This window comes from Tyto alba, unplaced genomic scaffold (assembly GCF_018691265.1).
Source record: "Tyto alba isolate M040663 unplaced genomic scaffold, T.alba_DEE_v4.0 Super-Scaffold_1, whole genome shotgun sequence".
NCBI classification, from domain to species: Eukaryota; Metazoa; Chordata; class Aves; order Strigiformes; family Tytonidae; genus Tyto; species Tyto alba.
In genome coordinates, this window is record NW_024881261.1 from 19,015,728 (window position 1) to 19,036,642 (window position 20,915).

Here is a 20,915-nt window from a genome sequence, read left to right on the forward strand (position 1 = left end):
GTCTGAGACTGATGAAACCATCCAAGAAATCAGTTTTGGGGCATCAGGCTATTAGGCTTTTTGAGATTCCATAATCCCCCTTTCTGGGGACTGTATGATGCATTCAGATTAATCAAGCAGCAGTCTCTGAATAATTAATAGAAAAACTTTATGGAGACCTAATGCTATTCAGAACCACCAGAAAGGTCAATTTATACTCCTGGCTACTGCTAGATATGATGAAAAAGAATGGTCAGTCAAAACAGACTGTAGCATATCTAGAGGAACAATTCTGTTTCGTTCCTAAATTCATCAATATCTAAAATGATACAAATTAAATTTTCCATAATCTACATGTGACAAGTATCCCAGCCTGCTTCTCACACTTTTCCTGGTCTCCAGGAAAAATGAAAATACCAACATTTCTAAAGCAGGCATGTTCATTATTTTTCAGGAGTGGGTTGTATCTTTAGATATTCTGTTCTGTCCCCTGATTCTGCCCAATCCATTATATCTACCTTTGTCTAGTCTGTTTTAAATTTAGAAATTAGGACACTTTATTTTTCCTTCTTGTTCAGTGAAAGTTTTAAAAAATGTTTTCTACTCTTCCTGTATGTCTATTCTTGTCCTGCAAGAGGAGTGAGTACAAACTTCATGGGAGATTACTGCCTTTTGCACACTTATTTTGCTCTTACATATACATACGCCATCTTGAGGCTGCAAAGGCTGGTTCACGATGACCTTTATCATTTTTTGTTTGCTTTTACACTGTGTTTGCAAGAGTTCATCATAACTGTTTATATCAGTCTTAAACTCTCCATTAAATAAAATTTTAACAAGTGACTGTCCTAGTTTCAAGGTTGCTTCTTAGTGTGGAGTCTAAATTCAATTACCTTTTTAGACATTCTTTTTCAATTTTGATACTGTTTTCTTCTGACTATTACGTCTTTACTACCTTAGATTAAAACAGATCTGTTTAAAATTATATTATTCTTTAAAATGTTTAAACACATATTAATCAAAATGTCATTGCCACACTTGGTATTTCATACCAAACAAATACTAATTTTTTTGTGAGATTGTTTGTTTAGCATCTGCATTCCCTTATAGAGCCACTTCTGGAAAATGGGAATAATATCCAAAACCAATATGTAATTTAACTCCAGCATACACAAGCAAATCTATGTCAACCTTGAATCACAGTTTTAACTGTTTTGTTTCACAATTTCTGACTTTTTAAAATTCATTTATTTTATTACCTTTTATTCTGGTTTTGCCTTCATTTGTTCCTGTGACATACAGTGCTCTGGGTTTTCTGTATTTTTCCATACCTTCATGCTTTTCAGGTATACACTTTGTTGATTCAGTTTTTACATTTTAGGAATAACCAGTTGAGCACTTCAAATCAAATTTCAGCTAAATTCAAATTCTCATTCAGAGCTGGTGCAGCCATTAGGTATATCTTATATAGGGCAGCCAATATTAATGGTTTTCATTTATTTATTTTTGTATTGTGCCCTCTCCAGCGACAATGCATTAAGACTGTGTCTGGGAAAGCTGCTTGAGCACGTTTGCGTGTATGACATTGGACCATGGTACTTGTTCTACTTTTGTTGAAAACTCTGTACCTGCTACCTGCTCCTAATCTTTTCTATTGTTACATGTTAGTTATAAAAATGTACAGTAATTACTGAAACAGTAGTTAACATATTTTCCTTCACTTATCACTAGACTTGAAGCGTGTTTCTTCCAACTGTCTTCCATACCCAAGGTGTTTGATGAGGGCTAGAGCAGGTGGAACAGTTTCTTAATGGGTCTGTTGTCCCATGATCCTCACAATCCCGTTAGAGCATCCCCATCCCTGGGGTACACACCCTGAGTATGTCCTCACCGCGTGAAAGACAGAATGATTTTATAACCTCATTTCTTCAGCAATTCAGTCTTGAATATTTTTTTTTTGCATATTCATTGCATGTATTAGAGCTATGGCTTGTCTTTTCATCTGTACATTTCTTATTTATTGTTCTTGATTGATTTGGGCATCAAAAAGATCAAATAGTAACTTAGATTTCAGGAGTGAGAGGCTCAGAACACTGTGTATAGACTTGTGTAAATGGAAGACCTATATATTTTTAGTAGTGTTCTTTTTTCTGTTAGTACTAATGCATTTACATTTTATTTCACATGCATGGTTTTTTTTAAATAAAAGTCTATGCCCTTTGAGCTGTGAACTAACATTTTGTAATTTTTATAAGCCTCTCCTCACACTGGTATTGTCTGTAAACACTTGAATCCTTCAGGACCAAAGAATGGAACTTGTGTCAGTAAACAAATCATGTTTATTGCTTCCTAAGTGTTTACACAATGACAAAATTCAAGACCTCAGGGAATCATATTGTAAAAAGGAACAGTTGGTTTAAATTAGGTTTCCATGTGAAGTATAGCTACATTTTATGGATGTTGTGGGAACATAAACTCAAAAGAAAATCTGCACACTGATGAAATGAAGGTTTGATTTTTATTTGTTTAAATACAAACAGAATCATGTACTAAATTAATTTCTGATTCTGACATTAATTCATCATTGAACAGAAGTTGTGAATTATTTTAAATATTCAGTGCTTATAAGAGTTAACAAATCTATACAGCAAATACAACTACCAGTTTTGTGAAATTAAGCAAAAATAAAAATTGCAATATATCAATTTTCACTGTCCATGTTGTAAGAACAAGGGCTATTTGGTGTGAAGCTGAGATTTTTAAGCTATGTTAATAAGAATTTGCACTGTGGATCTCTCTGCTAGCTTTAGAAATCAGCATTACCTTAAGCTGTCCATTTTCTTTCATGTCCTGAATACATATTCAGAATATTTTATATTGATACAGTACTTTTTTGTTTAATGTATTTCTAGAATAGCTAATGCTTTAACTGTTGCAACGTGAGTATGTCTGTGTGTAAGGTCTGTTTGCAATGCATATGTGATTTGGCCATGAGTGTATAAGTAGAATTTTGACTGATGCCCTCCTGATGGAAGGAAACCAAAAAACCCTACATTATTATTCAAGTATGCATGAATGCTCCAAGTGACATTGCTTTGACTGACTGTACTGTCTGTTTTATTTTACAAGGTGAGCTCGTGGGTTACCTGGCTGATCCTGACTGCAGGTTCTATGGAGGAGAAACGAGAAGTCTTCTCATATTTAGTACATGTGGCAAAATGCTGCTGGAATATGGGCAACTACAATGCTGTAATGGAATTTCTGGCAGGGCTAAGGTACTGGCATCTCTTTTTATTAAATGGCTTTTCACTGATAGATTACACTGCAGCATCCTTTAAGCAGATGTCTGTGGAGAACAACGGACTAAACAGAAATCTGTGGCTAAATCACATCATCTCACCCTGTGACATTCTAGTAATCCCTTTTGGAAAAATGAAGCATGCTAAAAGCTGTTTTTTTTCAAAATGATCTGGGGACATCATTGGTTTTCCTAGTACATGCTAAATACATTATATTAGAAAACACGCTTTTTTTTACAACACAAATTTTTAAAATGTGAAAAGAAGATGAGAAAGCAGTTGTGGTTTATCTAATCAACTAAAACTAATGTAACTTGGGGTTCAAGTTTCCAGAACACAAGTGAAACATAATTGTGGTAACAGTTCTGAAATTGTTCTAAAATTCTAAAAGGGCCAGTTTTAAATTGCAAAAAAACCCCAAACAATCCAAAACATCAAAAAGCCCCAACAAAACCAAACAAACAGCTAAGCCTCTTTTTTCAATGCCTCTAATTTACTTAACACTGACTGATGTTGGGATCTCATGCTGTCACGGTCTTATATAGCCAGACCTGCAGTGTCTCCAGGAGAAAGACAGAGTGTGAGGTTAAAGACAGTTTGTTGCTAGCTTTCCTACAGAATTGCAGTTCATACTGGCTGGTGTGCAGGAAAGCAGTGCCTTGGGTAGTTCAGAGGGCAACAAATGGGATTGAACAGGGAAGAGTTAAGATCAGGTTTCCCATCTCTTAGCTTTGACCCTCCTTGTATATCCTGTTTGTGTAACAAAAGTTTAAAGTGTTTGTATTGTGATCTTTGTGGTTTAGTAAGGATTCTCATTGAGCTATTTGTTTACATTTTTGGTACATAAAACACATTTGAAACACTCATAGGCACAGGGGAGTCTTTTTGAGCAGAATGCATTCACAGTCCTCAAACCATGTAAGTTGTGAGGGAAAATGCAAAGCCAGTTAAGGGCTTAATTTTATGTCTAAGGCATCTGCACAGCACAAAGGAAAAAGAGGAGAGGAAGGCTAGTGCTGATTAGCAGGGACAGGGACAGAAAGTGGGGTTAAGTATGTTCTACTGTTAGCCTTTCTACAGACCTTTTGGTGTGTCTGGGGCCAAGGGTGGGTGGAAAGGCCTTATCATTGCATAGACACATACAGCTCAGAAGGTGAGAGAACTCCCAGCAGTACTTACAGTCTGCAGGGAGCATCAGGAGCCATTTCAGTTTGAAATCAATGATTCTCTTCAACTACAGCACTGCATTGGTGTCTGAAAGCTGGAACATGGACTTGACTTACTTATTTCCGTGAAAAAAAATAAATTATTTTGGGAGTGAAATGGGGAAAAAAAAAAATCAATGCAAATTATTTTAAATAAATTTAATTTTAAAACCCCCAACCTTTTCCTAGCTTTATGGATTGTTCATAATACAGTTAAATGAATTTGTAATAAACCATCTGGTTTATCTTTATGGCATTTCTTTAATATTTTCTTATTTCTTTCCATGCCCTTATAAATTTAAGACAATGATGCAGTGAAAGTGTTAGAAACCGTACTTGTATGTCTTATGCATCTGGGCTTTTATTAAAATGTCAAATGTTACACCATTAGATCAGATGGCTTGTTTCTCCTTCTTAGTTTTGTTCTTTAATAGTTTAAAGGGGTAAAAATGCTCCACTAACCAGTATTCTCATAAAAATGACCTTGATTTCATTCATTTATTTCTGGCTAATGATGGTAATTTCCTATATCACATATATGCTGTGGATATTGAACTTGAATGTAAATTTGTGTTAATTTTTTTAAAAAATATTGTATTATCTTTTTGTAATAGATCAAGAAAAGTTTTAAAAATGTGGCAGTTTATGGACCAGACTGATATTGAAACCATGCGAAGTTTGAAAGATGCTATGGCACAACACGAGTCATCATCTGAATACAGGAAAGTGGTTAACCGGGCACTCAATATTCCAGGCTGTAAAGTTGTTCCTTTCTGTGGTGTATTTTTAAAAGAGCTTTGTGAAGTTTTGGATGGAGCATCAAGCCTCATCAGACTCTGTCCACGATATAACTCCCAGGATGAAACATTAGAGGTAAATGAGATTGATATTCTAAGAGATTATGTTCATAGCCCTCCAGTGCTTTATTTTACATTATTTTATTTTATATTATTTTATATGAAGGCATCCTCTAATTAAACTTTTCTAAACCAGACTGTTACCAGACTGTTCAGTTACGTGGACCTCGGTGTAATTCCCATAGTTACTGTAGCAATTTAGATTTGGTTGTTTATACCTAGTTCAATATTGGAGTACTGAGAAATTAACATTAGTACCAAAGGATCATGTTTATACTTTGGGTAAAGTAAATACATAAATCCTTAAAGATGTAACTATTTATATACTCTCACCTTCCACTTAACTCATTGGGAATTGGAAGGTTTTCAGTTCCTTAAAAACTGATTTCAGAAGCTCAGTGGATCAAGCATCTTGTCTATGAAAAGAGGCAATTCCTTTCAGTTTTATCATTTTGGTTTTAAAAGAAAAATTCCTCTGTTACATGAAAAAAATTTAAGACTGAGTCTTTTAAAAAGTTTTCAGAAGTTACTGTAATTTATGTTACTTGTATGCAGTGTTTTGGTCTGTTTAGGGTTGAAAGTAGGTACAAAATCCCATTAGAAGCTAATAGGAAACATATACTAAATATCCTTATTTCTTGTAAAAATTTCTCCAGTGAGAAATAGATGATACAATATTCTATTTATTACTATACTAAGCTTTTAGTTATCTCTAGTTTGTTTCAGATTACAGTGGACAAGATAATTTCTTGCAACGAGTAGGCCAAGATGGTTTAAATAATCCAGAAAAAGAATCAACAGCAAACAATATATTTCAAACTATTCGGAGCTGCAATCGCAGTTTGGAATCTGAAGAGGGTGAAGATAACTTTAGTGAAGGGAGCGATTCCAGAAAAAACTCTTTGAAGGACAAAAACCGGTACCAGTAGGTCTCATTTTATTTTCTATTGTCATCTTTATATTCCATGGTTTTAATCTTTAATTTCCTCTCACCAAGGCTTGCTTTTGGAAATAAGGGCAACTTTAACATCTTCCCTTGTATTTATCCTCTTTCAATTCAGAACTTTTCTGCCTTGCAGTTATGCTAAGTATCTGATACTCAAATGCTTGGAAACTCTCTGTATAGTTATATTTTCCCTCATGATGTAATTACTTCCTCTTACGATAAGGGTAAATCCTTTTCGTCTTACACATAGAGCTTTAAAAATCCACAGTTATGACTGCAATTTTGATCTGTGGTGACAGGAATAGCACCAGGACATATCTGTTATCAGAGCTCAGAACATTATATTCTGCATGCTCAGGCAGCGTTCTCCCCCTTGAAAATAAATGTTATTTATTATCCTTTAAAAGACCTCTTCTTTTAAGGACATGTTTGTATCAGGCTTTTAAATTATGTCCAGAAAACATTTGTAAGTCAGTACACATTTTGCATTTTCAGGTTGCTGTAGTCCTGCTGTTTTGAATAGAAGTTTACTTAATTGTGGCCCACGTAAAAAAGCCCAGTGTTCAGTAATCTCAGATTTTTACTTGAGAGACCTGGTTTGTTCTGTACTATTCACCAGCAAGAAATATGGTAAATGCAAAGTTTAAGACATCACTTGATATTCTAGGATGTTGTTTTGCAGTGAAGTTGCAGTCCATATAGTCATAGGTGGGTCAGGTACAAACTAAGTAATTGTGTTAGAGTAACTTCAAATTAAGTAACAAAACTGTACTGTTCAGACATGAAGTGCTGTAAAATTATATGAGGGCTTGCATAAAAGAGCATACTCTAGGTCACTGTTTGAGTTTTTTAATTGATAATGTGCGTCAGAAATACCCATATGTTCAGAAGTATCCAACATATTTCATCTACTTACACATAAAATCTAGTAAGTGACTGCCTGATAATGAACTACCATTTTCCTGTTTTAAATGTATTTATTTCATTAACATGCAATTCTAAATTTAATTTCAAATAAATAACAGTTGTTTCCTGAAAGAATGGTTTCTAATAGAATTATTCACATCTGGCTTTAGTTGCTTCTGGAAAATGGCACAGTAGATTAAGCGAAGACAGACAGACCCAATTCTCTGTCCATTTATGTTATCTCTTGAATTACTTCAGTTCAAATACATCTTCCAGGAATTATATTTGTTAATTAATATTCTTTAAAATCAGCTTGCAGCTCACAGTTCAAATGGAGAATAAGGTAGGGAAATAAATACTTCACTTGGATGAACAAAGTAGAATTTAAATATAAAAGAACAATATGGAGAAAATGAAGGGCTCTTTTCTATGTGTTTGTGAAATCAGTTCTTGGTGAATTATTTATGCTTTATGTTTAAATATAATCCAGTAAAATCCACTCTAATTAAAGTAGGAATTAAATGCAAGAAAAAACGCCTAATATGACACTGAAATTAAAGTTTAAAATTTACATGAACAAAACTGCAGATCAGTCATTAAAGTTATGTTTCCTGATTCAGGCTACAAATTACTCAGTTATTAGTGTCTGGAGTTCTGGTTCAGTAAGTACTGATTTTAACAGTATAATGATTTGTAGAAAAATACTTCTGAAAGTATTAATTCAGCTGAAGTACCTCATTGACTTTGGAAATTCTTTATTTACCTGTTATCTCTTTCCTGGGCACTCAGAGAGCTGGGTGAGGCACAGGAGCAAATTGCTGCAGAGATAGAAGGGCCATATTCTGTTGTCCCTGTTATATGGAGGATGCAATATTTGGTTGATTTTAATGCTATGAACAACTAGAGTTCTAAGGAAGAAACTTAGGTGTCTTTCTTGTGAGACCTAAGGCATATTTGCATACAGTAATATAAAATCCAAATTCTCTAATGATTATGTATTACATGATAATTGTACTATTGTGGTCATAAAGACAGAAGAATACACTGTATAATATGTGTCTCATTACTTTAAAATTTCAAGGAAGATTTTTAATTAGTTTGCCTTTTGCTGATTTGGATTAGTATTGTGGAACATGAACACACCAAAGTGGGTAAGTTAGTTTGATTTAAAGAAAATGAAAGGCATCTGATAAAATCAGTGGGTAGTGGGTATAATTACTTTCCCAGTTGTGTTAGCAAATAAGCTCTATCACTCTGTAATCAGTTACCCATCTAATTACCCTGAAGTTCTGTATGTGCCAGAGAAATATAAAGCTTTAATCCTTATTAGAACTCTGTCTTGACAGTTGTCAAATAAAGGTAAGCAGGAAAAGAAAAAACATTTCAAGTTTGAAATACAGTTTTTATGGAATTGTTAATCAGATGACCTGTTAAGATACTCTAGGATTTGATGCGTTGCTTTATTAGCTTGATCTCATCTTCGATTTTAAATTTTCCTAATTACAGTAAATACTTTTTAAAATAATAGGGGATAACCTCAAGTTTTTTCCTTTTTGTATCCCATGTAATTTTTCCCTCTAGAACTGCAACCTATTTTAATGTTTCCTTTATCCTTTTCATTTCCTTGCATCTCAGTGCAGCACATGTAAAGAAAGCTGCTGATTCAAACCGAGTTCTGTAAGTGTGTTCTCAGTAACTTATAGCTGTATTGCTTTTGGCAGCTCATGTCAGAGGTTATGTTTCTGTATATGATTACGTGTGTGTGCTTGGCTTACCTGCTTCTTGTACATTTTAATCTGCAGCATGCTAGTGCTATCAAATGTGAAATAAGACATAAACGAAACTCTGTCATTTCTGTCTCCACTATACTAGACTTCTCCATCCATGCACATCTAGTCTGAGAATACATTTTCTAGCATTTTTGCAGAGACTTACTTGATTGTTTTGAGTGCATGGAGGAGAAAGTGCTGCTTTAGTTGTTTGTTTAGTTTAAAAATCTTCATCTTGTATAATACAGGTAAATATTTTAATGAACATGTGTCTGGTAAGACTCTGCTAAGACAGTTTATACCAGTTCGGTAACAATGCATGACCTTTGTTTTTAGGAAGATTTCTTAAGGAAATAGAGCTACAGTTAAGGCTGATACAGTTATTCTGCCTTTGTCAGTCCCCTCACCACAAGCAGTAAGTCCTCAGCTTGTTGGCCACATTTTTTCTAAATTTGACAGAGAGGTAGAGATCTCACTGATTAATAAATTTGTAGAGCAATCATTAGAATTGATGAATGGAATAAGAGAAAAATTCAAATTAATTAGTGCCCTGTGTAGAGAAGAGTTTGAGGAGGTGTTAATGGTTATCTGTGCTGCTTAGCTTAGGGACATAGTATGTGTGAGTTGGAACAAGTCACAACATGAACTGTCTTTTGCTCAGCTGGTAGGACATGGGCAGGAGCTGAAATTACTGTGGTGATAGGAAGGGGAAGCACTAAGGATATTAGGACAAGATGCCTTAAAGAATATGCAGAGGAAGCTGGTTTGCATTTTATTAGCCTTTGGAAAGCTAAGTTCATTAAAGCAGTATCAAAATATTGAACATTTGTGCATTCATACATGTTGGAAGCTTCTGCAGGGAAGAAATTTTATTTAAACTACCTCATTTATTAGTTCAGTATTATTGCTCTGTATCTACTGTTTCAAATTATGGTAAGATATTTCAAAAATTTTGGTTGTTGCATAGAAATTTCATGTTAATATTTTGCTTAAGTAAAATGAAGTTTTCTAACGGAAAGTATCTGATAAAATTCTTGCTTCATTCTTATGAGGAAGATATGTATTTTAACCACTATTTTGCAAGTGTTAATCAGATAATATATATAATGTGATAGGTGTGCACATTATATCAATAATAGAATAGCGATTAGAAGTCCTGTCTTCAATCCACTAGATCCTGCTAACAGTTTCCACATACAGTACTTGATATTTCAACTGCAGCACTCTTATGCTGTGGATTTAGAAATTGGAATCGCTTGGCTTCAAGATCCAAATGGACACTTTTTTTTTGTTAATGTAATGTTTGGAAAGTTCTAAGATAATGTAATTATATTGTTACAGGAGTTAAAATTAATTGTAGCAGCATCTATTAATTAATTCAAAATTACAATAATATAAATTGTAATAGTGTAAAAACTACAGATATTCCTGTAAGTCCAAATTATATAATGACAATAGTATTCTTTTTATTTAAACTACAGCAGAAAAAATACTCATCGATCATATCATAAACCAGCACATGTATCTCTAAATACAAGTCTCTCATCTTTGATCACATACAGATTTATAATCGGAGATCTTTCAGATTCTGAAAGTGATATATTTGAGCAGTTGAAGGAGTGGGACGCAAATTCAACAGAAGAGCAACAAAAAGCTTTTTGCCATGGGATAGAACTCATTCCCTGGTACGTGTTATCTATCAGGGCTGATGTCCATCAGTTCTTGCAACAAGGGGCAACTGTCATTCATTATGACCAGGAGACACATCTCTCAGCACGTTGCTTTCTTCAACTTCAGCCTGACAATAGTACTTTGACTTGGACAAAACCCACAACAGTTTGCCCTGCAAATGCTAAGGCAAAACTGAGTGTGCTGAGTAATACTGCTGAGCTTGGTAAATATCAGTTTCTTGGTAATCCTGGACTGGTAGAAGGTTTTCTGGACTTGTTTTCAGCCAAGGCTGTATATATGGGACACTCTGGCATTGATATGCACACTGTGTGTGTTCAAAATAAACTTTGTAGTATGTCCCTTGAAGAAAATGGTATAACACTACTTTATGGACTTCAGACTACTGATAATAAGTTGCTGCACTTTGTTGCTCCAAAATACACTGCCAGAATGCTGTATGATGGATTGCTGGAATTGACTAAAGCTGTAAGAAAAATGAGGAGATTCCCTGATCAAAGACTACAGTGGCTACGGAAACAGTATGTTAGCCTTTACCAGGTAAGAGATACTGTGATTTTGTGTAAGAAAGGTTCAAAGATGTAAACAACTTAATGTAATGCAATTAGTCTCTATTAAAAGTAATCTAACATTAAAGATGACCACCAAATCTCCAACTTTTTAACATGTTTTAAGTCAGATCTCATTCTCCACATAATGTTCTGTCAAACCTTGCATGTTCTCAATACAGTGAAGTTAAATATTTTTTTATTATGAAACTTTTCATATGCTTGGAGTTTTGGAATAAGTATTATTAAAGAAAAAGCAATGACTGTACTTGAAAAGGATGCTGAAATACTGAGTGATGAGAGTTTGGGCCAAAAAAATCCCCAAAATAGCAAACAAAATATCCCTGTGGTATTCATGCAGTAATTAAAAATTGCCTCTTGATGTTTTGTCTTTCATTGGTTCCTTAGAGATGTCTATATTACTGCTTAAGAAAATGTGTCTGTTCTTATTCTCCTTGTTTTGTTAACACTGAGAATTTTTGTAGGAGGATGGAAGATTTGAAGGCCCCACCCTGGCTCAGGCTGTTGAACTGTTTGGGGGCAGACGATGGAGCACAAGAAACACAAGCACGGGAACTCTCACCAAAAGTGCTGAGAAACCTAGTGTACAGAGGAACAACACTCTGGGAATAAATACAGCTAAGAAAAAGAAGAAAGTACTCATGAGGGTAGAATATTTTGTTGCTTATCTAGCTGGTTTGTTTCCTTTGTACAGTTACTGTGTACCTAGCTGTATTCTGAACCAGAGAAAAGAAGTTAGATGATAATTTTAAAACTGTTTATTGCAGATTCAGATTTTGGGCTTATTGTGTTCCAGTAGTTTGGGTTTCTTTTCTCATGCTTGAAGTATTCTCAGGACACGTAGTCACTGGGGCTAGCAGAAGGGGACAGAATCTTATTGAGTTGAGACCTTTAGGTGCTACCTCAGTGTAAAGGTAAAATAAATAAAAGTGTTAATGTGCAAAGTGATGTTTGTAGGCTGGTGTCAGTTTCTTTGCTTCTTTTTGTTTTCATGATACCCGAAACATCACCACAGTTATTCTGCCTCAGATTGGCATGCAGTTTTACCTTCCTTGGGTGACAGAAACACTGGATTTTGTCTGGCAGTCTCCTGTCTTTTCCTGGACTCAACCACTTTCAGCAATAGCCAGGAGAGAAGAAAATACAGGGTCTAGCAGCTCTTCACTATCCACATGTTCTAGTGGGCAGGTAGCGGAAATCCTCAAATTACAAGACTCGTCCTCTTTAGGTCTCCTATGCACCAGCAAAATAGCATAAAACCAACCGCACCACTTTAGAGAGGTGTGAATATTCTCATCTTCTGTGTGATGTCAAACTGAGGTAACACCTAATGGTCCCACACTTCACTATGTATCCTGTTTAAGCTTTCTCTTTTCCACTCGTGTTGGCCTTATAAGAGTCTGTTTCATAAGGAATAGCTGATTTATCTCATGTTTTTGTTACAAACTGCATGGATGAAAAATGGGAATAGTAATGTTTTTGGGATGTTTATTATGATGCTCATTATTTCTAGGGTGAAAGTGGAGAGGCCACTGATGATGAAATGGCAACTCGAAAGGCAAAAAGCTGTAAGGAATATCGTAATAGAAGTGGTTCAGATCCTCAGGATATTGATGAACAAGAAGAACCAGGTAGATATATTGCCTCAGTATGTAAAAGTTCCTCAGAGTTTTGCTCAAAGTCCTTTTATACAGACATTTTTTATGATGTTACAATATACATTTAAAATGCCATAAACTTTAAAATTAATTTCTGTAGTTATTCATGGTTGTTCTTTCATTTAGTTTCAGTATCACTTCCATACCATTCAGATGAAATGGATATGTAAGTGTTGTTCAGAATGTATCTTTTTGACTCTCTTACGACAAATCTAAAATCTCTTTAGTGCCTTACTATGCGTTAGTGAATTATGATATAGATCTCTTAGACAAAAGCATTTTTATTGGTCCAGATGCTGTAACTGTGCTGTAAACTTGTGCTTTCTCCACAGAGCAAAATATTATTATTAATACTTCTCCATCTAACAACCTGCCAACAAGAAGAGCTCACTCTCTGACAGCATCTGGATCTCCTAATTTAGGAGCTACATCATCTTCACCAGCAAGACCAGTCTCCTCTCCTGTAATGTCTTCAAGCAAGAGTCAATCTAGGTGAGGACAAAAGCAATGCTTTCGTTTAAAAAGAAAAAAAGTACTGTTGCCTAATTATCACAATATGTAGTTTTCATGCCAGATTGACAAAATCTGACAAAAACAATTCCAGAAGTGTCATTAGCCTTTTGATAGACATCTAAACCACATTGTCGAACAACACAGAACATTTAAGCTGAAATACCATGTATCTGAGGATGGCTTTGTAGCAAGTCCCTGAGCAGCATGCTTCAGTTTATGGCTGTTATGGAAGCAGAATGGAATGCTGTTCCCAAACTACACAGATATGGAGTTTAACTCTTTCTCCAGATCTTCTCCAAAACATAGTTATAAACCTCTTCTGTATAATGAAAATAACAGAAATATTATTGGTGTGTGAACTGAAGTTCTGAGGTTTCTCAGCACAAGTCATTTCTACCTGGGGGAGTATTAACTTTTGTTGACATTCCTGGTGATGACTGCAGTACTGTGTCGGGGAATTGGAGGAAGAGGTTTGAAATCTTTCTCTTACAGGCCTCTTCTCCTTCAACATTCATTCTTTTTGTGTTGCTTGAACAGTGCAAAAGGTTATGCTGTGGTTGTGCAGTGACATAGTGCACTATTATATTAATTCTATAAATAGTAATGGTGGTGGTGGTAGTAGTTGGAGTAACAATAATATAACAATCATAATATGTCAAAGTTGTGGATGGTACTTTATGACATACAAAGACAGTCTCAACAGAGGCCTTCCATTGCCTCTTAACGAAATGAATATTGAGGTGAGTATGAATCTTGGGGTTTCCAGGAAAGCAATGGAAAACAATAGAAGAGATCACTGCTGCTTGTAGAACATTATTTTAGAAGAGGCATGTCTTGTGTAATGGTTTATGTTGTGTATTTCTTAGGTTTTTTTGTTTGGTTGGTTTTTTTGTGTTTTGTTTTGGTTTGTTTTTTTTACACTTGGATTTGGCAATAGGCGTGAGTAGCAGAGAAACCTGTGGACATCTGTGGTTGGCTGCTTCTTCTTTTAACAGTACCTTCTGAGACTCTTACTATGTTCTTTGCTTTTTTGTTCTTCACTGTTATTCACAACCATGGGATGAACATACCAGACTAGGATTTACCTCTGTAAGATATTTATCTTTTTTAAGGATTGGAACAGATTTCTTTTACATTAAACTGAAGAAACACTGCTTTACTACCGCTGGAAAATGCTGCTGTTTTGCAAATTTGCTTTTTGCTTTTATGCCAAAATAATTGTTGTTCTCTAAATGAGATTAAAGGGCTCAACAGAGAACTCACATTCCCAGGGGAAGGACAGCTAATGTTCCTTTAAATCCTCTCAGTTCTGGGTTTCTGTACAGATCCCTGCATAGCTTAATACTATGGGCCTTGCCAAGTTATGACAGGTTTTCCCTGGCAAAGTTGGCTGGTAGCTCCACAGCGTTGCTTGGTAGAGCTCTCCCCAACTTGCTATGACCCTTCTTGCTAGAATTTGCTTAGGATACAGCTGTATGACTGATCTGCCCTGAGGAAATCTTCCTCAGAACAGAATTACATGTTTTATCCATTATCTTGACACAGTTTTCATGAGCTGTTAAAAGACGTGGAGCACTGGAGAGAGTTCTATTCTTGGTATTTACCCTTCAGATCCTTGATAGGTCTGAACTGGGCTTGCCAGTTTTCATGTGTGTGGACATGTGCCTCAACTGTGATCAGTAAGTCTAACCTATCAAATAGTTGGCACTCTGGTTTGCTGCAAAGTCCTGTGATCATCCACCCTATATGTGTATTAATTCACTCTTGGGACCTCTTTTAGAGTAAACCAGCTTGTTACCTCCAGGATGTAATTTAGGTGCAGTTCTGGGAATATTTGCTGCAGAGACTTCTGTAATTAGATAGTATGGATGGAGACCTTAATCTCAAACCATCTACAGTATACTGTCTTGTAGGACATACACCCAGCAGGGATTGTGTACCTTCAGGCAATCCACGCACAGTCATGGCATATCCTATTGCTTTGTGTTACATTAAATAAATGGCAGTCTGTCAGGTAGTAACATATGCCACAGTTTATTTCAGCCACTTCAGATAGAATACACTACAAAAATGAAAATGATGTTTTGGAACAGGCAAGCACCATGGAGGACCAAACCAGACCTGAGCCAATTGCTTGGCAATGCAGAGCAATGTCGACTTGAGCGTTTCTGCCCCACTCAGGAAAAGTGGCAGGAGGGATGCCTTTAGCAGTATAGGTGTAACTGACAGGGGAACAGATTGGGGCAGTAATCCACAAGCCGTGGTACATATAGTCTGCAAGCAGTGAAATATTCTTTCTGGAAGCTGCTGGCCCTAACAGCAGTGATACACAAGCAAAGTAAGTTTGGGAACACACACAGGCTGAACACAGACATCTTTTGTTTCTTTTTGCTCCATTTTTGTTGTTAATTCTGCAGTCTCATAAAAATTAAGTTATATACTTAGTTATACCCAACCAGTTTTGTCAGTAGCATCATAAATTAAGATAAATTGAAGTATCCATTTTCCAAAGTAACAGAAAGTTGGAATGACCTGGATAATGAAATAACCTAGAAAATACAGGATCCACTAGGAGTGCTTGTATGCATTTATATGGCTCTTCACAGATTAGAGCCAATAGATTAGCAACTGGATTTAGACTCAGACACTGACAAGGCTTCATAGTTGGATGTAGTGCTGAACATGAGTTGGTTGTGCATGATCCCTCACAGAACCCAGAATTTAGGAGAGTGGGGAGCAGAGGGTTCCACCAGGCTGCACAGAAGTCTTTGCAGCACAGAAAGCTGAGCTGGTAATAAATGATTGTTAGCTGCAGTGTAGCAGCTAGAAGGAGAAGATCAAGAAAGATTTCTAGTTCTTTTTTTCTAGCCATATACATGCATTAACTTTACCTGACTAGTAAATTAGATCAATGTCTCCACCAAGTGAGAAGTGCTAAATAAAATAAAATTTCTTAAAGTAAAAAAAAAAAACAAAACACCTGAGTATAGTGATAGCAATTTTAAAAGAGGAGGCCCTGGCTATCTTTGTTATACAATTTAAATAATACTAATTCTTATAGGTGGAGAAACAGTATTTTCTTACAGGCTGAAAAACAGTATTTTTACATGTGTAACTCACAACCTTGATATTCCCGACCTCCTTACAAATAATTTACATTGATAGCAAATCCTCGTATAATCCAGATGTCCAGATAATTTCCAAACACAGGTAGCCTGCAGCTGTCTTCTGTCATTTTTTTCAAAGCAGAAGAGCATCCAGTAAATTCCCAAGTTCTTTGGAAATCGAGCGCCTCCTGTAAGGTGGAGGAAACAGGGGAAGGGGTGGCAACACCACGGGGAAACAAATAACAGGATATGGAAAATTAGAGATGGGGGCTTTTTTGCAAAGATAGAGTAAACTTCCTTTCATTAGCTGTATACAGGTGTAATCCAGACTGGTACGAATTACGGTTTTGGTTGATGATGACAGTGTGGTTTCCTTGGGGTTTTTGGCTTTTTTTTTTAACAACCTGTATTTATTACCCATGGAATCATTGTGGAAGATACCGTTTAGTGATCAGATCCGATGAAATGCTGAGCATTATCATCTGCTGCTGGTCTTCCTTTCAGTACTCTACAGTTCCAGTCTGTTTTGGAGTCAAGAAACGTTCCTCATCATGGTGTATTTTTCTTGTCTGCTAAAAATGTTAGGAATGATTTTAGCCAAAGAGTTATATGCAGTATGTAACTTGCCATAGTGATGTCAAACAAATTGAACATTATCAACTAACGTAGATGGTATTTTTAAATACTTTAAAATCTTTTCAATTGCATACATCCTTTCCAGTCCAGGAGTAAATTGAGGAATCTGATCTAGCATATTTATGTAGAAAGTCACCTGCTTGCATCCAAGTGACTGCAAACGTCTTTAGGAACACTGGAAAATAAGCTGGTCCTGTTTTTCCATCACAGCTGCTGGAACTATTTGTACTGAACCTAATGACAGAATTCATAGATTGATGGGTTTGTAGATTTGAACATTACAGAGCAACGACGTCTGACACCTGGTCACCTAGTCTGATATTTTGAAACAAATACTGTATCATCTGGAGTTATTTATGGTTTAAACTAGACAATTCTTGATATTTGTGCTGGCTGCTTAGATCCCTTCCTTTTCAGGTTGCTGGTGCTGGTGGATCCCATTCCTGCAGTGTGTGTTCGTTGGTGTTTAGGCCCAGGAAGGGGCTCAAGAGCTCAGCCCATCATTGCAAATTAGTACATGAAATTCACTAAAGACTTGTTCATGCTGCTGAAAGGATAGTTCAAGTTGGGGTGTAACTACATTTACTAGTGTAAATCCTGTAGTAGCCTAAAGATTTTGGGATGTGGTTTTTGGAAACGTACTGGCTCTGCTTCAAAAGCTTTGTTCGGCTGCACAACTTAGATTAACAATTGCAGTTATAAAGGAATTGGCTGGGTTTTGTATTCCTCAAGTCAACTAAAGTAATTAGCAGCAAACAGTTACTTGTTTCTGTGATCATTTTCTGCCTTTGCTCTCAAGAAATTCCAATCTGCTTTCCTTCCTTCAGCCCTCAAAGCTGAAAGGAGGAAGTCATTAGAACCTCATTTCTAGAAGGAAATGGTCTCCAGAGGCTACTGCTCAAGCCTAAAAGAAAAGGAGGACTGTAGCTTGGCCTGTCTTTGAGATATCTGATGAAAATCCTGACTGTTCTTGGGGAGTATCTAGGAACCCATGGGCTATTCCTGGTTGAGTGCCAGGAAAGGGGAAGCATTATGCTTCTTAAAACCTGCACCATTACTGCTCCCAGATATAAGAAACTCCAGGTACGTAAGGAAAATATTTGGTTTTCTTACATATCCAGTCAGAATACTACTATCTTATTTTGACAGTGCAGAGCTTTATGGAATTCTACATCCATGTTTTATGTTTCCTTTAGCAAATCTTCAATGAACCTCATAAAGAGCCTGCACTACAAGAATACTGACATTGTTTTCTTTAAAGGGAAAATGAGAATGCTTGCATTTATGCTGTTTGCATCAGGACCTTTTGCACATGGAAAAGTTTTAAATAGCATGCATATACACTATTAATTCTGTCAATGTCTGCAGTTGTCTTGAGCAAAAAGAATAGCTGCTATAAAACAAGAAGGTACAAACTGTCTTTATACATCTTATAAGATACTGCTTTACTTGTTTCTTCCAGATAATAGTAATAAATGCATTAAGGAGAGCACAAATAAAGTGTTAATGCAGTAATGCATATTTCAATATGTAGAAATTTAAAGTAACCAAACTACAACAGTCTCTTTCTGTTTTAGCACATGGAGCAGCAGTAGCTGGCATGGCCGCGTTAAAGGAGGAATGAAGGGGTTTCAGAACTTCATGGTGTCTGATAGTAACATGACTTTTGTGGAATTTGTAGAGCTCTTCAAATCTTTCAGGTAAAATATATTTTTATTCTGTACTGATTTTATTAATCCAATGAAATTAACAAGTTTATTAAAGGGCAAAAAATTGAACTTTTCAACTCTTTTCACAGTGTCCGTAGCCGCAAGGATCTGAAAGACCTTTTCGATGTCTATGCTGTGCCTTGCAATCGATCTGGTTTAGAGCCTGCTCCGCTTTACACTAATTTGAAGATTGATGAAAATAGCAGTGGATTTCAGCCTGATTTAGGTTTGTTAAAGAGGAAAATACAGCTGTTAGACTGCTGAACAGCTTCAGTTACTGACCTTAAGAAAAAGTGTCTCAGTCAGTCTCGAAGAACTATCAATTATAAGTTTTAAGTAGAGGATTGCTGCCGTACCCCCACTAATACCTAGTTAGCAGGATCTAAGACAGGTTATTTGTCCAGAAATGAAGGGGAGGAAAAGTATTCCTGCTTTACATTAACCATATGTATTTGTAACCGGTATAGCAGAGGCATAAAACTTGTTACTGAGCGGCTGGGCCCAACACAGGGATCTGTATCTGGTTGCAGGAGCTCTGGAAAGGCTGAAATACTGAGCAAATGCAGGGAGGAGAAATGAGGAGGCTGTGCCTTGTTTCTCATTTGCTTAGTTTTTTCCTGTCTGGTTTCCTAGTAGATCTGCTTTATGTGTGACAAGGGGGAAGGAAACCTCTGTACCCCTTCACTTTCCCCAGTTACCATAATCTAAATCTGGAGCTTTGTCCACCTGTAGAGAAAACAGTCTTTTTGCCAAGGAGCCTGTGGGGAAGGTACAGTACAATTGGTGTGTGGGACTGGAAGAAGATAAACAGTGATTGCACAAGAAGGGTATGGGGTTGTACACAGCAAAGGAAGGACTTTGAGGCTGTACATGGTGGTGAGAGGAAGCAGGAGGGTCCTGTGTGACAGCATGTGAGAGGCTGTGAATCCATGTTAAAGGTTCCAGGATTTTGTTTATCATAATTGAACACTTGCAGTCTGCTCCCACTGTTTTCATACACGCTTAATACTCTTTCTTTTATTAGTTAATAGAAACAAGATGGTATTGTTCTAATTTACTATGTCAGTGCTAAAATACTCAGATACTTATGTGTATTATGTATTACGTTATATTCTATACAGTGTATATAAATATAAGCTACGTAATTATGTGTGTTAAATTTCCTTTTTTTTCTTTTAAGATTTGTTGACTAGGAATGTGTCAGACCTTGGTTTGTTCATTAAGAGCAGGCAGCAACTGTCAGACAACCAGAGGCAAATATCTGATGCTATTGCTGCTGCCAGTATTGTAACCAATGGTACTGGAGTTGAAAGCACATCGCTGGGAATATTTGGAGTGGGAATCCAGCAGCTAAATGACTTCCTGGTGAATTGCCAAGGAGAACACTGCACCTATGATGAAATCCTCAGTATTATCCAGGTCTGTAATACAAATATCTTGCAATTCCTTTTACCTGAACTCTTGTTACTTCTGCTTTCCCTACTAGCATTATCTGCCTTGTAGTCAGAACAGCATATCTGTGTGGATATCTCCTTTCACAGTGACACTGTCACTACAGTTTACTTGAATTTCAAATGTAATACTGTCTTTATTCTGGGCTATAAAATTTTGCACATGTCCATAAATATGTTCATAAAAAGAAAAAAAAAATAATGCAAATAAACAGTTTAGTGGCTGTGTGTGCTTTATCCAGAAAGGGATGTCACTATTTGGGGAAAAGTATTCATGACAGTGAATTTCATGACAGTTTTCTCTTTGTCTGTGACCACCTTTGATAGAGCTTAACCCTAATTTGGAACTTGAAACCCCCACCATTTCCACATATTTTTATTTTATTATAAAAAACTTCCCAGGGCAAACATGGACATTTCATTCCAATATGTACAATGACTGAAGTGATTAGGAAGTATGTAGAAAATTTTTAATTCTTCCAAACATGCATAATTAGTATACTCCAAAAGTAAGGCCCCTATTAGCAGTTAGCAAAGGCTAAAAACTGTATATTTCAACTATCAACATGTAATACAAAATTGCAAAGTTTAAAAGACAGAAATTCTAAAGAAACATCAAGTT

At 36.1% G+C, this 20,915-nt stretch overlaps 1 protein-coding gene across 1 annotated transcript in view; it reads left to right on the plus strand.

Moving 5' to 3' along the window:
• Positions 1–20,915, plus strand: part of PLCE1 (phospholipase C epsilon 1) — a 134,772-nt gene that overhangs the window by 85,662 nt on the left and 28,195 nt on the right. Inside the window, exons 4-13 of the mRNA XM_042808477.1 lie at positions 3,109–3,254; positions 5,098–5,356; positions 6,057–6,265; positions 10,524–11,190; positions 11,684–11,866; positions 12,733–12,850; positions 13,210–13,369; positions 18,711–18,833; positions 18,932–19,068; positions 20,023–20,261. Of these exons, the coding sequence (XP_042664411.1) occupies positions 3,109–3,254; positions 5,098–5,356; positions 6,057–6,265; positions 10,524–11,190; positions 11,684–11,866; positions 12,733–12,850; positions 13,210–13,369; positions 18,711–18,833; positions 18,932–19,068; positions 20,023–20,261 (2,241 nt within the window). The remainder of the gene's footprint in view (positions 1–3,108; positions 3,255–5,097; positions 5,357–6,056; positions 6,266–10,523; positions 11,191–11,683; positions 11,867–12,732; positions 12,851–13,209; positions 13,370–18,710; positions 18,834–18,931; positions 19,069–20,022; positions 20,262–20,915) is intronic.